At 36.0% G+C, this 13,463-nt stretch overlaps 1 protein-coding gene across 2 annotated transcripts in view; it reads left to right on the top strand.

Moving 5' to 3' along the window:
• LOC150107697 (coiled-coil domain-containing protein 112-like) overlaps window positions 1–13,463 on the top strand; it is a 203,512-nt gene that overhangs the window by 143,466 nt on the left and 46,583 nt on the right. For both annotated transcript variants that reach the window (XM_090391470.1, XM_090391471.1), the window contains one exon: window positions 5,462–5,611. In XM_090391470.1, the coding sequence (XP_090247596.1) occupies window positions 5,462–5,611 (150 nt within the window). The remainder of the gene's footprint in view (window positions 1–5,461; window positions 5,612–13,463) is intronic.

Genomic DNA, 13,463 nt, shown 5'->3' with positions numbered 1-13,463 from the left:
TATACCATTGTTCTTTTGCTTCTTTACACTTTCTGTTTATAATATTTTTTATATGTTTATATTTGTCTTTGCTTTTTTTCTTTAGGGAGGTTTTGTATTTTCTTCTTTCATCTATTAGATCTAGAATTGCCTCGGTGATCCATGGTTTTTTTATTTGCTTCTTCCTTAATCCTATGCCATCATTGGCAGCCTTGATGAGTGTATCCTTCAAATTAGTCCATTTTTACTCTATGTTTTTCTTTTCCCTCTCTCCTGTTTTAATGCTTTCATCAGTTTGCTATTTATAGTTTCTATGGTTTCCCTCTGTTTTCAGGTTACTTATGTTCCATTTGGGCCTTTTCCTTGGTTGTGACAACTTTTTAAATTTCAGATTACATTTCAATAAAACCAAATTGTGGTCACTATCAACATCAGCTCCTGGGTAACTTTTGCATGATTTTACTTGATTTTTAAATCTATTTCTTGTCATAATATAATCTATTTGGTACCTTCCTATATCCCCTGGCATTTTCCAAGTATACCTTCCTCTTTTTGGTACCTCATACCAGGTATTAGTAATGATCAGATTGAATTGGTGGCAGAACTCCAAAAGTCTATCTCCTCTTTCATTTCGGCATCCAAGTCCATACTTTCCCATCTCTCTACCATCTTTGCCCTCACCAATGACTGCATTTCAATCCCCCATGACAATAAGATTATCTTCCTTCTTGGTCAGTTTGATTAGATTCTCAATATCTACGTATACTCTCTCAACTTCATCATCACTGTGGTTGTTAGTAAGCATGTAAGCTTGTATTATTATAATATTTGTTGGTTTGGCTTCTAGTTTTACCATTATCAATCTGCTACTACATTTTACTGAGTTGATTACTCTTCTTCCCCATTTCTTATTGAGAACCACCGCGACTCCATTTTTTGCTCATTTCACTAATTCCCAATATGGCTATTTTTAATCTATCCATTTCTCTCTTCAAATTTTCCAATTTTCTAATTTTTAGGAGGGTTCTCACATTCTATGTCCCAATGAATGTACAAGGATTTCGCCCGTTTATGACCTCGGAAGCCTTGCTTCTTCCCCTGCCGTGCACAAGTATTGAGCCATTGTGCGCTTTACTATCTTTTAGAATGTCCATCCATACTGCTATCTTACTAGGGGAAAAATAGAACAAAGTGGTATTCCCTTACCTTCCTTGTCCAGCAATAGCCTTCTAGAGAGGGTCAGTGTGCTAGCCATTTCTCATTCTTCATGATTATCTGCCTACCACAGTATCTATCCTTTATACTGTTGTCACTTATAGTGATCTTCCACTGATCAGGATGAAAGTTGTTGCTGCCCCCAACTTCCAGCAATTTCTATAACCTACAAATCTTTAACTTATCCTCATAAAATGCATTCCATGGACCTGGTCCCTATCTTGGTAACTTGCCTCTCCTCCTCATCCCTAAGAAATCTAGGTGACCAGATCTTTGCGTAGCAGTTAAGATGGAATCTTATCAAGACCTTATAAAGAGATATAATGACCTGCTTATTTCTACTCTTGGTGTTCTTTAATAACCAAGTAATCTGATGAGCTGTTTTAGCCACTTTTGCAATATGTTCCCCTAAACTTCAACTCCCTATCCACCAATACCCCCAAATCCCTGTCTTCATCAGTTTTCTGGAGTACAGTTCCATCAGTATGTTACATAGATGGCAATCTTTTCACTCCAAAATTATAACCTAGCAATTTTCCACATTAAACTGATATCTGTTCTCCTTTGCCTACTGCTAGTCTATTTAATTCTTCCCCCAAAATTTTAACATCATCTTTATTGACCGTTGCCCTACCCAATTTTGCATCATTATCCCACAACTGAATATTTTCCCTCTGATCATTTCCTACATTATTAATATATAAATTAAATAGCAGTGATCCAAGTACAGATCCCTGCAGCATGCTACTAATCACAGGTTTCCTACTGGACTTTGCTCATGAATCAACAACTGTCTGGTCTCTCTCTCTCCATAAACCACTGTCTCATCCACTTCACCAACTTGATATCCATCTCCATTTGCTGCAGTTTCTTTATCAGAATTCCATGCAGTATCCTGTCAAAAGCCTTTACAAAATCCATCAGTATCACCATATACTCATTAACTTATCCAGCTCAGCAGTCACTGTATTATAAAAGGTGAATAAGTTACTGAGGCATGACCTACCCTTCACAAAACCATGTTCCTCCCTCCCATATAGCATCCCATTCCTGTCTACCAATTCTTGGATTTTTCTGTTAACTAATTTCTCCAATCCTTTGACCACCGCTCCTGAGATACTGATGGAGCAATAATTTGCTACCTCAATGTTGGAGCCTCCTTTATGCAATGAAACTATTTTCCCTTCTTTCCATTCCCTTGAGACCCATTTAGAGCTGAGACTTAAATTAAACAATGCGGTCAAAGGCACTGCCAATTCCCTAGCTTTTTCTCATAATATGTGAAGTGATATATCATCTAATCCCATATCCACATTCACAGTAAGAGTCTGTAATATAGCCGAGCATGCCAAAAGAAATCCCAAAGAGTTCTTTCATTATGTGGCAAGTAAGAGGAAGAATAACTATGGAAGAATAATGTTAATGAGTGCTAATGGTGACAGAAGCAGATAAAATAGTTCAGTTACTGAGCGCTTTGAAGAGTATATCATCCAAGTGTGGTTAATGCTGTGACAAATGTGACAGAAACTGATGTGGGAAAAAAGATGGACAAATTGGAGGATCTTAGGACATTGTAGAATCTCAATGAAATACAGCAGTGGGATTAGATGGAATCTCAGCTTTGCGAGAGTGTGCAAGAGAACTGGCAATGCATCTGACTTGGCTCCCTAATTTAAGTCTCAGTTCTGGAAAATTCTAAGAGATTGTAAAGAGGGTAAAATAATTTCTTTACATAAGGGAGGTTCTGAGACTGCAGTAGCAAATTATAGACCACTCAGTATCTCAGGAGTGCTGATAAAAGTACTGGAAAAATTGGTCATAAAGAGAATTCAAGAATGGGTGAATAAGAATAGAATACTCTATGAGAGGCAACATGGCTTTGTGAAGGCTCAGTCATGCATTAATAATTTACCAACTTTTTATAATAGAGTGACAGCTGAGTTGGATAAAAAAAAAATGGCTACACGACACTGGATATGACACTGGTTATGTGGATAAAAGGGTGGCTACTGGACAGATATCTAAAAGTGGTATATGGAGGAGCAGAATCCAGGAGAAAGCAGGTAACCAGAGGTGTGCCATAAGGTTCTGTGCTAGGACCACTACTGTTTGATTTGTACATAAATGGTTTAGGAAATAACCTGAAAGGAAATATTCAGTTGTTTTGCTGATGATGTGAAATTAGGTAGAGTAATAGTTAATCAAGATGATGTGGAGAGCTTGCAGGATGATTTAAATAGGTTGTCAGTATGGGAAAAAGACTCACTGTCATAACATTTTCAGTATGCGCTCTCACTTCATAACATTTTCAGCACACACTCTCACTTTCAAACCGAAGTCCATTTACTTTTGGCAACAAGTACATTTCTTTGTACTTGTTACTATCTTCCTCATTATGACCACTCTTCATTCTTCACATCTTCCATACTTCTATTCTTTTGCTTGTCACTTTTATTCTCTCTCTCAGTTCTATCTTCCACTACTTCATCATACACTTTTTCATACATATTTCCTGTTACATCTACCACTTTAATCTCTCAACCCATCCCACACTTCTGACTCTCACTATCATAACATTTTCAGTACACACTTTCACTGTCATAACATTTTCAGCACACACTCTCATTTTCAGACCAAAGTCTCTCAGGTTGAATTCCTTGAATTCTTTGCATTGGTGCCATGTACCATGCTATGTAACTTACTATACCAAATAACCTATATTTAAGGACAAAATTAAACTGAATTAATATAATCTACTTCTATTTCAGTTTCTAACTAATATCACTAATTTTTTAAAAACAAATACTTAGCCTTCAGAAGCACTCTAACCACCCAAAATTGCAGATGCTCCACACAGTTACACTTGAGGACTTCCAGGAATGCATGGAGGCATGGAAAGACTGCTGAAATCACTGTATACATGCCCAAGGGAAACTGCTTTGAAGGCGATAGTGGAAACTATAAGAGTTACGATAAGTAATTTTTTTATGGTCAAGTTCCTCGAACTTTTGGGTAGCACTTTGTTATGTCAAGGAAAAAAAAGTTAATTAAGTGCTGATAAAAGTCAATTTTAGTAACATTATTGTTGTATTTTTTTTTTTTTTACATATGAGATTTTTTTTATTCATTTTTATTGATTATAATATTTAGATGACATTAAGCATACTCAGTGTTTGGAATACATCCTCTTCATTCACTTCTAACACTTCACCACTGATTATTCTTCTAGGAATAAAGCCTGTAGTACCAGAATGGAACATTCTAATAAAGTGACCATTAAATAGCTCAACTATGTCATCTGCTTTGGTGACCCGATTCCCATCTCCACTCCAGCAAGATAATCTACCCACTATCATTTTTCTTCCTGCTTGCCACATAGAGAAAGAACTCCTTGGATTGCAGTGCCAGTCTCCTCTTGCATTTTAATTTTTCTCTCTTTACAATACTAGTCACTTTCCTAGCCTGAGCCTTATATTCCTCATGCAATGCTCTCCACCCCTCTCTCTCTCTCTCTCTCTTTAAATATGCCTTCTATAATCTCGTTTTCTTCTGCAATTCCCCGTTTATTCCTTTTGTCATCCATTTGACTCCAAAATCTTCTTCACTTGAGGTATACAACCTGTCGTCGCAAAGGGGTGCCTTCTTATGAGGCTTTTATTATCTTACTAAGAAGCAAATGGAGTTCTTATTTTAAATATATTAGTCATGCAAACAGGAAAATTCTTACAATCATTTGAGCATTTAAAGTCATGTATAAATTAAAGATGCCAAAAAAATTGCATTCTTGGTTTAATCCTTTATTCAAGTGTAAGCAAACAAAGTTTGCACATGAAGTAATTTCATGTCTGGGCAACTCTTATAGAGGTTAATGACTAAAAACCTTCAACATCTGTCTCTAATCCAGAGTATTTGAGTAATTAGATGTGACACCTTTTGACTACTTGTATATGACTTCTGCAATACTTCAACCTTGATATCACTTCTGGGTATGGCTCTCACAGATGAGACCTCAATAAAGGTTGAAAACGGCCTGGGTAGTGACCCTTCCCATAATGCATAGCATTATACATGTCCATAAGAATATGTGCTTTGCATTATGGGATACTAAGGCAAGTGATGTAAAGTCATTAGCCTCTATATACAAGTTGCCCAGTTGTGAAATTACTTCACGTGTAAACTTTGTTTGCTTACACTTGGATAAAGGATTAAACCAAGAATATAATTTCTTGGCATCTTTAATTTATAAATGATTTATAATTTGTTTTAGGATTCTTCTGATTTCCTTAATGAAGCAATTCATCGATTATATGCAAGGTCTGAATTAGAAATTAAAGATCATGAAACTTGGTATCAAGAATATTTGATTAAAAGGAAACTTAAGCAAAAAGCCATCAAGCGGTGGAGAACAAAGAAAAAGGTATTTTTTTCCCTAATATAAAATTCTTTTTGAAACATCAATACTAAAATTTTCTTATTAAATCTTTAAATGAAACTGAAAACACAGATGCATAAAGTTTGTGGGTTGATTACAAAAAAAAACAAACAAAAAAACATGGAAGTTATTTGGAATATATCCTGTAAGCCCATTCTATATTAACACACTATGCGTATTATTTTGCCACTTTTGAAAATTCCAAAAATGTATTTACTGAATTTTGTTTAGTGATATTAACATTGCTCATCATTGATTTATTGATTAATTGATTTCAACATAATTTTCAGCCTTGAGAACAAAAGGAAAAAATCAAAAAATCACAGAGCCAATTCTGCTTAAAAAAAAAGCAGCTGCTATGATATACATGTGGTGTATTGTTTTTGGCCAAAAAAGGGCTGGAAAAGAATAGTTGTTTGAGCTTTGTATTCAGATTTTAGATTGAATGGTATCCCATTAAGACAGTATAATATGCTTTCATATCAAGAAAAAAAAATACTTGATTAAACATTAAAATATTTTAAAATTTGTATCGTATCTTATTACTGTGCTCAAGTCTGGTACCTTGGGCTTCTTGGGGATAAGGAAGTGGTGGATAGGATTCAGAGACAAGTGAACAAGATCGTGAGTGTCCTATGGAATGTTCCCTATGAGGATAGATTGAGGTGTGTGAATTGCAGAAGTTGGTTGATGGGGGGGGGGGATTATAGGTGTGGTTAGTAGGGGTGTGAGAACTAGATTTTGTGCTTGGAGAGTTGTGAATGAGTGGAATGGATTGGCAGAGTCAGTTGTGAGTACTTTGTTAATGGGTTTGAGGTGAGGTAGGATAGATTAGGTCTCTTGCAATGAGTCTTTGGATGCCATGGAGGTTCCCGCATTATAATAATAATAAAATGGGATTGAGTGGAAAGTAAACAGAAGGATTATGCATATAACAACTGACTTAAGTTCCAAATGCTATAAGAATTATATAACTTAAACTTCATTATTCTTGTTGAGAGGCTTATATGCTGGTTATACATGATAACTAATAATTAAGGAATTGACAGCATACACTAGAAATATAAATTAAATAATTCCGTTTGCCTAAATTCCGATATTTCGGCAAATGTCACGTTGCCATCTTTTTGGGAACTTATTACAAAGACAAGTGCACACAAGTACTACATAACAGCAATTGAGAACCGAAGCTAGGAAGCTAACGTTTTCCTCAAGTCCTGATGGTGCCCCCTGCCGGGCTATATTGGTAACTTGGCCTTTGGGCTGAAGTTCTTCTGATAAATGCTTCCCAAATTTGGGGCAGTCTCATGCATCCAAATTTGTTGAGGTTTGGCATGTTCCTAAGGGCTGAGGCTGATTCCATGAATAGTCTTTCATATTGGAACTTGCTGAGGTGTATTACTGAGGCTTTCTTCCATCTTATTCTGTGGCAAATATCTAGAGCGTGGTCTGCAAGCCCAGAGTGGCCGTACTTGTGAAATCAGATGTAATCCTTGTGTTCTGAGATTCTGAACTAAATCACATCTGTGACACTTTCTCAGCCGATGGCTACTCCCCCCAAAGAATCCAAAAAATACTTAACCAGTTATCCACAACCCACCATCCCCTCCCCTTCACAAAAGAGATTACTCTAAATCCATCACCATTCCCTACATCCGAGGCACCTCGGAAAAAATCAACAAAATTTTAAAAAAACATAACTTGACCACTTGTTACAGACCACATAGAAAATTGGCATCCCTTATCTGCTCCACTAAAGACCAACCACTTCCCCTAGACCTACCTGGTGTATACCAGGTCCCTTGTAGCTGTAAACTGTCCTACTTTGGCCAAACAGGCAGGACAGCAAATATCAGAATCTCAGAACACAAGGATTTCATCCGATTTCACAAGTACAGCCACTCTGGGCTTGCAGACCACACTCTGGATACTCCCCACAGAATAAGATGGAAGAAAGCCACAGTAATACACCGCAGCAAGTTCAAATATGAAAGACTATTCATGGAATCAGCCTCAGCCCTTAGGAACATGCCAAACCTCAACAAATTTGGATGTATGAGACTGCCCCAAATTTGGGAAACATTTATCAGAAGAACTTCAGCCCAAAGGCCAAGTTACCAATATAGCCCGCCAGGGGGCACCATCAGGACTTTAGGAAAACGTTAGTTTCCTAGCTTCGGTTCTCAATTGTTGTTATGTAGTACTTGTGTGCACTTGTCTTTGTAATAAGTTCCCAAGAAGATGGCAATGTGACGTTTGCCGAAATATCGGAAAGTATATATTAAAGTTTATTTAATTTATATTTCTAGTGGACGCTGTCAATTCCTTAATTATTAATTATCATATAACTTAAACTGTTAGAATTCTTATGAGGTATTCTGAAATAAGCTCATTTAATACAATTAAGAATAACTGTTTCCCAAATTTCAGAAATATCTAATGGCTTAGTTATTTCTGAAATTTAAACTGGGATGTTATAGGACACCATTCCAATCTGAAGGAGTGCTTCAGAACTTTCTTAAACAGACAACCAAGTTCTATGATGTTCTATGACACTAGTCATGGAATTTTTTGATGAAATGCTAAACTCTTACACAGAAGTAGTTACATACTTGGGTGTCTGTTTAAAGAAAGTCCTAGAACATTCCTTTACCATTTGAGCCTGACATGCAATCACTGTATGTCAGATTGGATTCTTATCCCCCTACCCATCCATAAAAAAAAAGATACCTTATATAGATTATGTGCACAGTATAGAATGAAACACACACTCATTTTGGTTACAGCCAGTGAATTATGTTTTGAAGTTGTCAGTATCCTTTGTCATGCCACCTACCTCATGTTGCTATAATCATGAATTGCTATAATTATAACAGAAAAATTATGATTAATCTTTTTGATTAGATCACATAGAACATTATAGTCAAAATATGATTTTCATCAGTGTTAGACAGTGTTACTACTTGTGATGAAAACACTATTAAAACTAAAACATATCACAAATATGTGAAGTAGAATTTCAATAATCGTATAGGTTACTCTACCTATCAAATTTCTCATCATCTTTCCTATTTTCTGAGTTCTTTTATTGACCATTCACAAACTCAGGTTAAGAATACATCCTATTTACCAATGAAATTGAAGAATATACAATTTCAACATTGTGTTTCTTTTCATAAATACAAACTTGGCAGATGCGTTACAGCTACTTGCTTGAGATGTCACTTCAAGACAACGTGAAATTCATTTTGTCATGCATTCTTGAGTACTTACAATGAATAAATAAAATTTATAATCAAAGGGATAGTGATGAGAAGCTATTGTTCCTCCCCCCCTCACATATACATTCATAAATGTGTGTGTGGGGGGAGGAACAATATCTCAAAATCACAACAAAATCCCTGTGATTTTAATATGAGGTGTTTGCTTTTATTTTTTATAGAAATTCTTCATCTTTGTTGGATTAACTTAAAAACACATCTTGAATACAACATCCAGTGAACACCTAGGGGAATCAGCTAGCCTATTCATTTAGCACCCTTTCTTTGGATGTTGTATTCAAGATGTGTTTTTAATTTGATCCAACAAAGATGAAGAATTTCTACAAAAAATAAAAGCAAACACCTCATTATCAAAATCACATCTTAAAAATAGTGGCTATGTGGTCTTTCTTAATCTTCCTTGCTGATAGTTGCTCCCCTCCCCCTTTTTTTTTCTCAAGAATTCTGTCTTCACAGGTCAATATGTCACCACAGAATCAGCTCATTGCCATGGACAAAAATATAGAATAGATGAGACTATTGAATAGCACTTAAAACGTTTGCTCCTTGGATAACAAGAAATAAACAGCATTAGAGATCCTATATGTTTAAATGGCTACAGTCTACAAGTCATCCAAAAAACCATAAACTGATGTTTTCTGCTCACACACACATACCACACCACCAATAGAAAGAATGGTTCTAATCCTGTACATTGCTGGCATGTTAAATCAGATTGCTAAAATCCTAAAGAAGTTCCATCTTTAACCATTTATGCCTGTTAGTAAACTAACTGATTTCTTGCCTTCATTCCTGCATGCCTTGCTCATGCAGCTGCTCATATTTTAATCAAACTGACTATTTGGTGGAAAAGTGGAATTGAAGACCATCACACTCATACGTGATTTGATGTGATTTGATTCCAAGGAGCAAATGTTTTAAGTGCTATTCAATAGTCTCATCTATTCACATAAGTCTAACAGGCTTCTCATGAGAGAAGTGTGATACTAATTATAGTAGCCTATAGGGAAATACTAAATACTGCTTTAAAAAAAAAGCTCTGGCACTCCTACACCATTCTGGTCTGAACCACTGTAATGATCTAAGTATTTCCACAATTTTTTAAAATATTTAAAAATTTTTAAATATTTTAAATTTATTTCAAAATATACCTTACGAAGATTCTGATGTTTAAGTTACATGATCATTCCAGCATGTGGTACCTGCCCTGGCATTGAGAACTGATTGTTGCATGAGTGACCCCTTCTGTTTATTTTTGAATACACTTATTCTGACATATACTAGTGATGAGATGTGATATACATTGCTTGGAAAGAAGTCACTGGACACCATAGTGTGAGGAACAAACAGCCATGGTGTCCACCTTAATAAGATGTAGGACCTCCTTTTGCTGCAATGACTGCAGCAATCCTATTAAGCATACTTTCCACAAGCATAATACGATAGTGATCAATAGGAATGTAATGAGTTCCTGGACTGTTGTGGGGCAGACATCTCTTGACCTCACCTGATGCTCTAGTTTATCCCACAGATGTTCAATAGGGTTGAGATCAGGCCTCTATGGAGGCCAGTCAAATGTGGTGGCATTCATGTCCATGCAGTTACAGCAGCAGCAGCAGCTTATGATATGGTGTCTTACTGAAAGAGACAATGGTCAGTTATGTAGGAACACCACAAAGTAGGAAGCATTATATTGTCCAGAATGTTCAGATACCTTCTTGTAGTTCAATGTTCGTGTCACCATAAACAGAAAAAACATCATCACACTCCACCTCCGAATTTCATAGTTGGGATTACGCACCCTGGGAAGAGAGATTACCAGGCATCTGACATCACTCACACCTGTCCATCTGCTCAGTAGAGTGTGTAGCATGATTCCATAACACAAGCTTCCTCATCCCACTGTACATGCTCTTTGCACCACTGAAGACAACATCTGTGGGTAGCACTTGCAGTTGACTCTCTGCACTTCCATCTCAGTATGTTATCACCAATTGTTGACTTGGGATGGCCTGCACCATGGCATCCTATCACAATGCCTACCAACAGCGATAAGTAGGCCATCCTCTCACTGGCTTATATGGATATGTAGGTTACATGGCCTACAATGAGTAGGCCATTGTCACATATTTGTAGATAATATAAATATGTAGACAATGAGTCATATATTTGTAGACAATATAAATAAGAATATTCAGTAACTTCTTTTCAAGCAGTTGTATATATATGTGTGTGTGTGTGTATATATACATATTGAAATATCTATATTTTTATAATTAGTTACTAAATTGTTATCATTATCATGATGTGACACCTCCCAAGAGCTTATCACTGGAGGACACTGTACTCTACTCTGCCACACACATCTCACTGTCTCCCCTTCTACTTAATTCTCCAAATACATGTCATTACTATGCCTTCCATTGCCCATCACCATCAATACCAGTATTTTTTGTCAGTAAATTGCATGTGCCTATACCTGGAATGATTATTTACCTTTTTTAAAATTTTTACTTTTATTTATTTATTTATTTTATTTTATTTTTTGAGAGAATGCATGTTATACTACATTAGAATTGAGTTGCACATGATTATGGAAATTTTATCCCATTCTACTGTTGTGTATATAGTCAGCTATCGGTCATTTCAAACTAAATTGCATAGTTTTCAATTGCTTCATTTTTCAATGTTTATTCATTGTTTGATCATAGTTCTTTTGACTGTGGTTCATCACATTTATGATGAACCACAGTCCATCATAACTCTCTCTTCAAGAGAGCCTTCAAGTACATCACATAGCAGCATCCCTATATAACTATTTTCATTAAGTCATGTTTTATCACTATATTTTTTGAATAACAGCTTCACACATTTAAGAGAAAACTAAATGCTGGCTTGGTTGACCGAGTGGTTAGTGTATCCGCTCTCCAGCCAAAAGGCTGCAGGTTCGAATCCCACCATGGGAATGGATGTGTTGTGATTGTCTGTGGAAATGCTAGTGGTTGTGGTGATGGGCAGTAGATGGCATTGGTGTAGTTACTGTTTGCTGTAGCTGGTGAATTGAGTGATGGAGATGGAGAGTTGTAGAGTAGGTGCCCTCCCCTCGATGAGTCTTTGGACTCCCTGGAGGTGTCATATAATAATAATAATAATAAATATAATTTATTACTCCTACATATTTCGCTCAATATGTAATGAGGTTCTATCAAGGAGAAGACAGAAATACTGGTAACAACGTGTAAATGCTGAATACAAGAATGAGTCATATAGCATGCATATGATATCATGTGTCTCAATCACAACTGTCCAGTAGAAGGAAAAACTATTAGAATTCAGAAGCATGGGAATACATGTAAATTAATTAATTAATTAATTTAAAATAATAAATAAATAAAAATATAACCAGTTAATACCAATCACTTTCCACAATTTAGAAATAGGCATACATCTGTCTGATTAACATTAGAACAGTGGCATAGGGCTTCACATGATTCAAAAAACAGATGGTCAAATTTGAACCTACTCCAACATAGCATCTTGATACGGTTTCTGTGAACTCTTTGTCTAGTTTCGATAGCATAAGAAGCGAGGCCTGAACCATCTTCTAATCCTGATGTTCCTCTATTCTAATAATTCTAATTGTAGAAGAATGACCAGTCTGTCCAAAGTAGCAAAGATGACAAGAACATCATCATCAAATTCCTGACATGTACCACCAACGGGTGTACAAGATATTATGATAGTACCACATGAAAAACTTACATCAATACTAACTTCCTATCAACAATTTTCCTCCAAATCAATCTGTTATCTGCCAAGACTCCAACATTATCAGATCTTATATCTCTGTCCTCTGAGGCACTTTTTATGTATCAATCCACCTATATCTTGGTCTTTCTCTGGGTCTTTTACTGCCAACCTGGCAGAGAACACTTATTTTGCTAATCTTTCCTCACCCATTCTGTTTAATTCATTGATATTGCCATTGATGCCATCCATTCATGCCTCTAATCTTTCTCAGACTCTCGCATTTGTGGACTCTTCCGTCAAGTGTTTTATTTCTAACCCAACTCTCAGATCCATAAGTTATAATTGGTTTCACCACTATCTTATATACAGCTAATTTAGTGTTTTGACTAATTTCTCTCTTATTCCATATAAATTTATTCAGTTGATTTCCTACCATATCAATAGCGCTCATCAAATTGTCTTTGTTGATTCCGTTGTCTATTTCCATATTTAATTTACCATCTTTACTAAAAATTGTGCCTAAGTAGCTGAAATGTTTTACTTGTTCTGTAGGTTCTCCATTCATGATGTAGTTGATATTTTCAATGTTTCTGCCTGTTTTCATTGTATCATCATCATCATCATCATCATCAAATTCCTGCCATGTACCCTCAAGGGGTGTACAGGATATGACACTACATGAAAAAATTACATCATTACTAACTTCCTATCTACAATTTTCCTCCAAATCAGTCTGTTACTTGTCAAGACTCCAACATTATCAGATCTTATATTTCTATCGTCTAAGGCACTTTGTACCGTATCAA

The sequence above is a fragment of the Typopeltis vanoorti genome, chromosome 4, assembly GCF_054136105.1.
Source record: "Typopeltis vanoorti isolate ZY-2024b chromosome 4, IOZ_Tvanoo_1.0, whole genome shotgun sequence".
In the NCBI taxonomy this organism is placed as follows: domain Eukaryota; kingdom Metazoa; phylum Arthropoda; class Arachnida; order Uropygi; family Thelyphonidae; genus Typopeltis; species Typopeltis vanoorti.
This window is presented reverse-complemented; position numbering and strand designations above follow the sequence as displayed.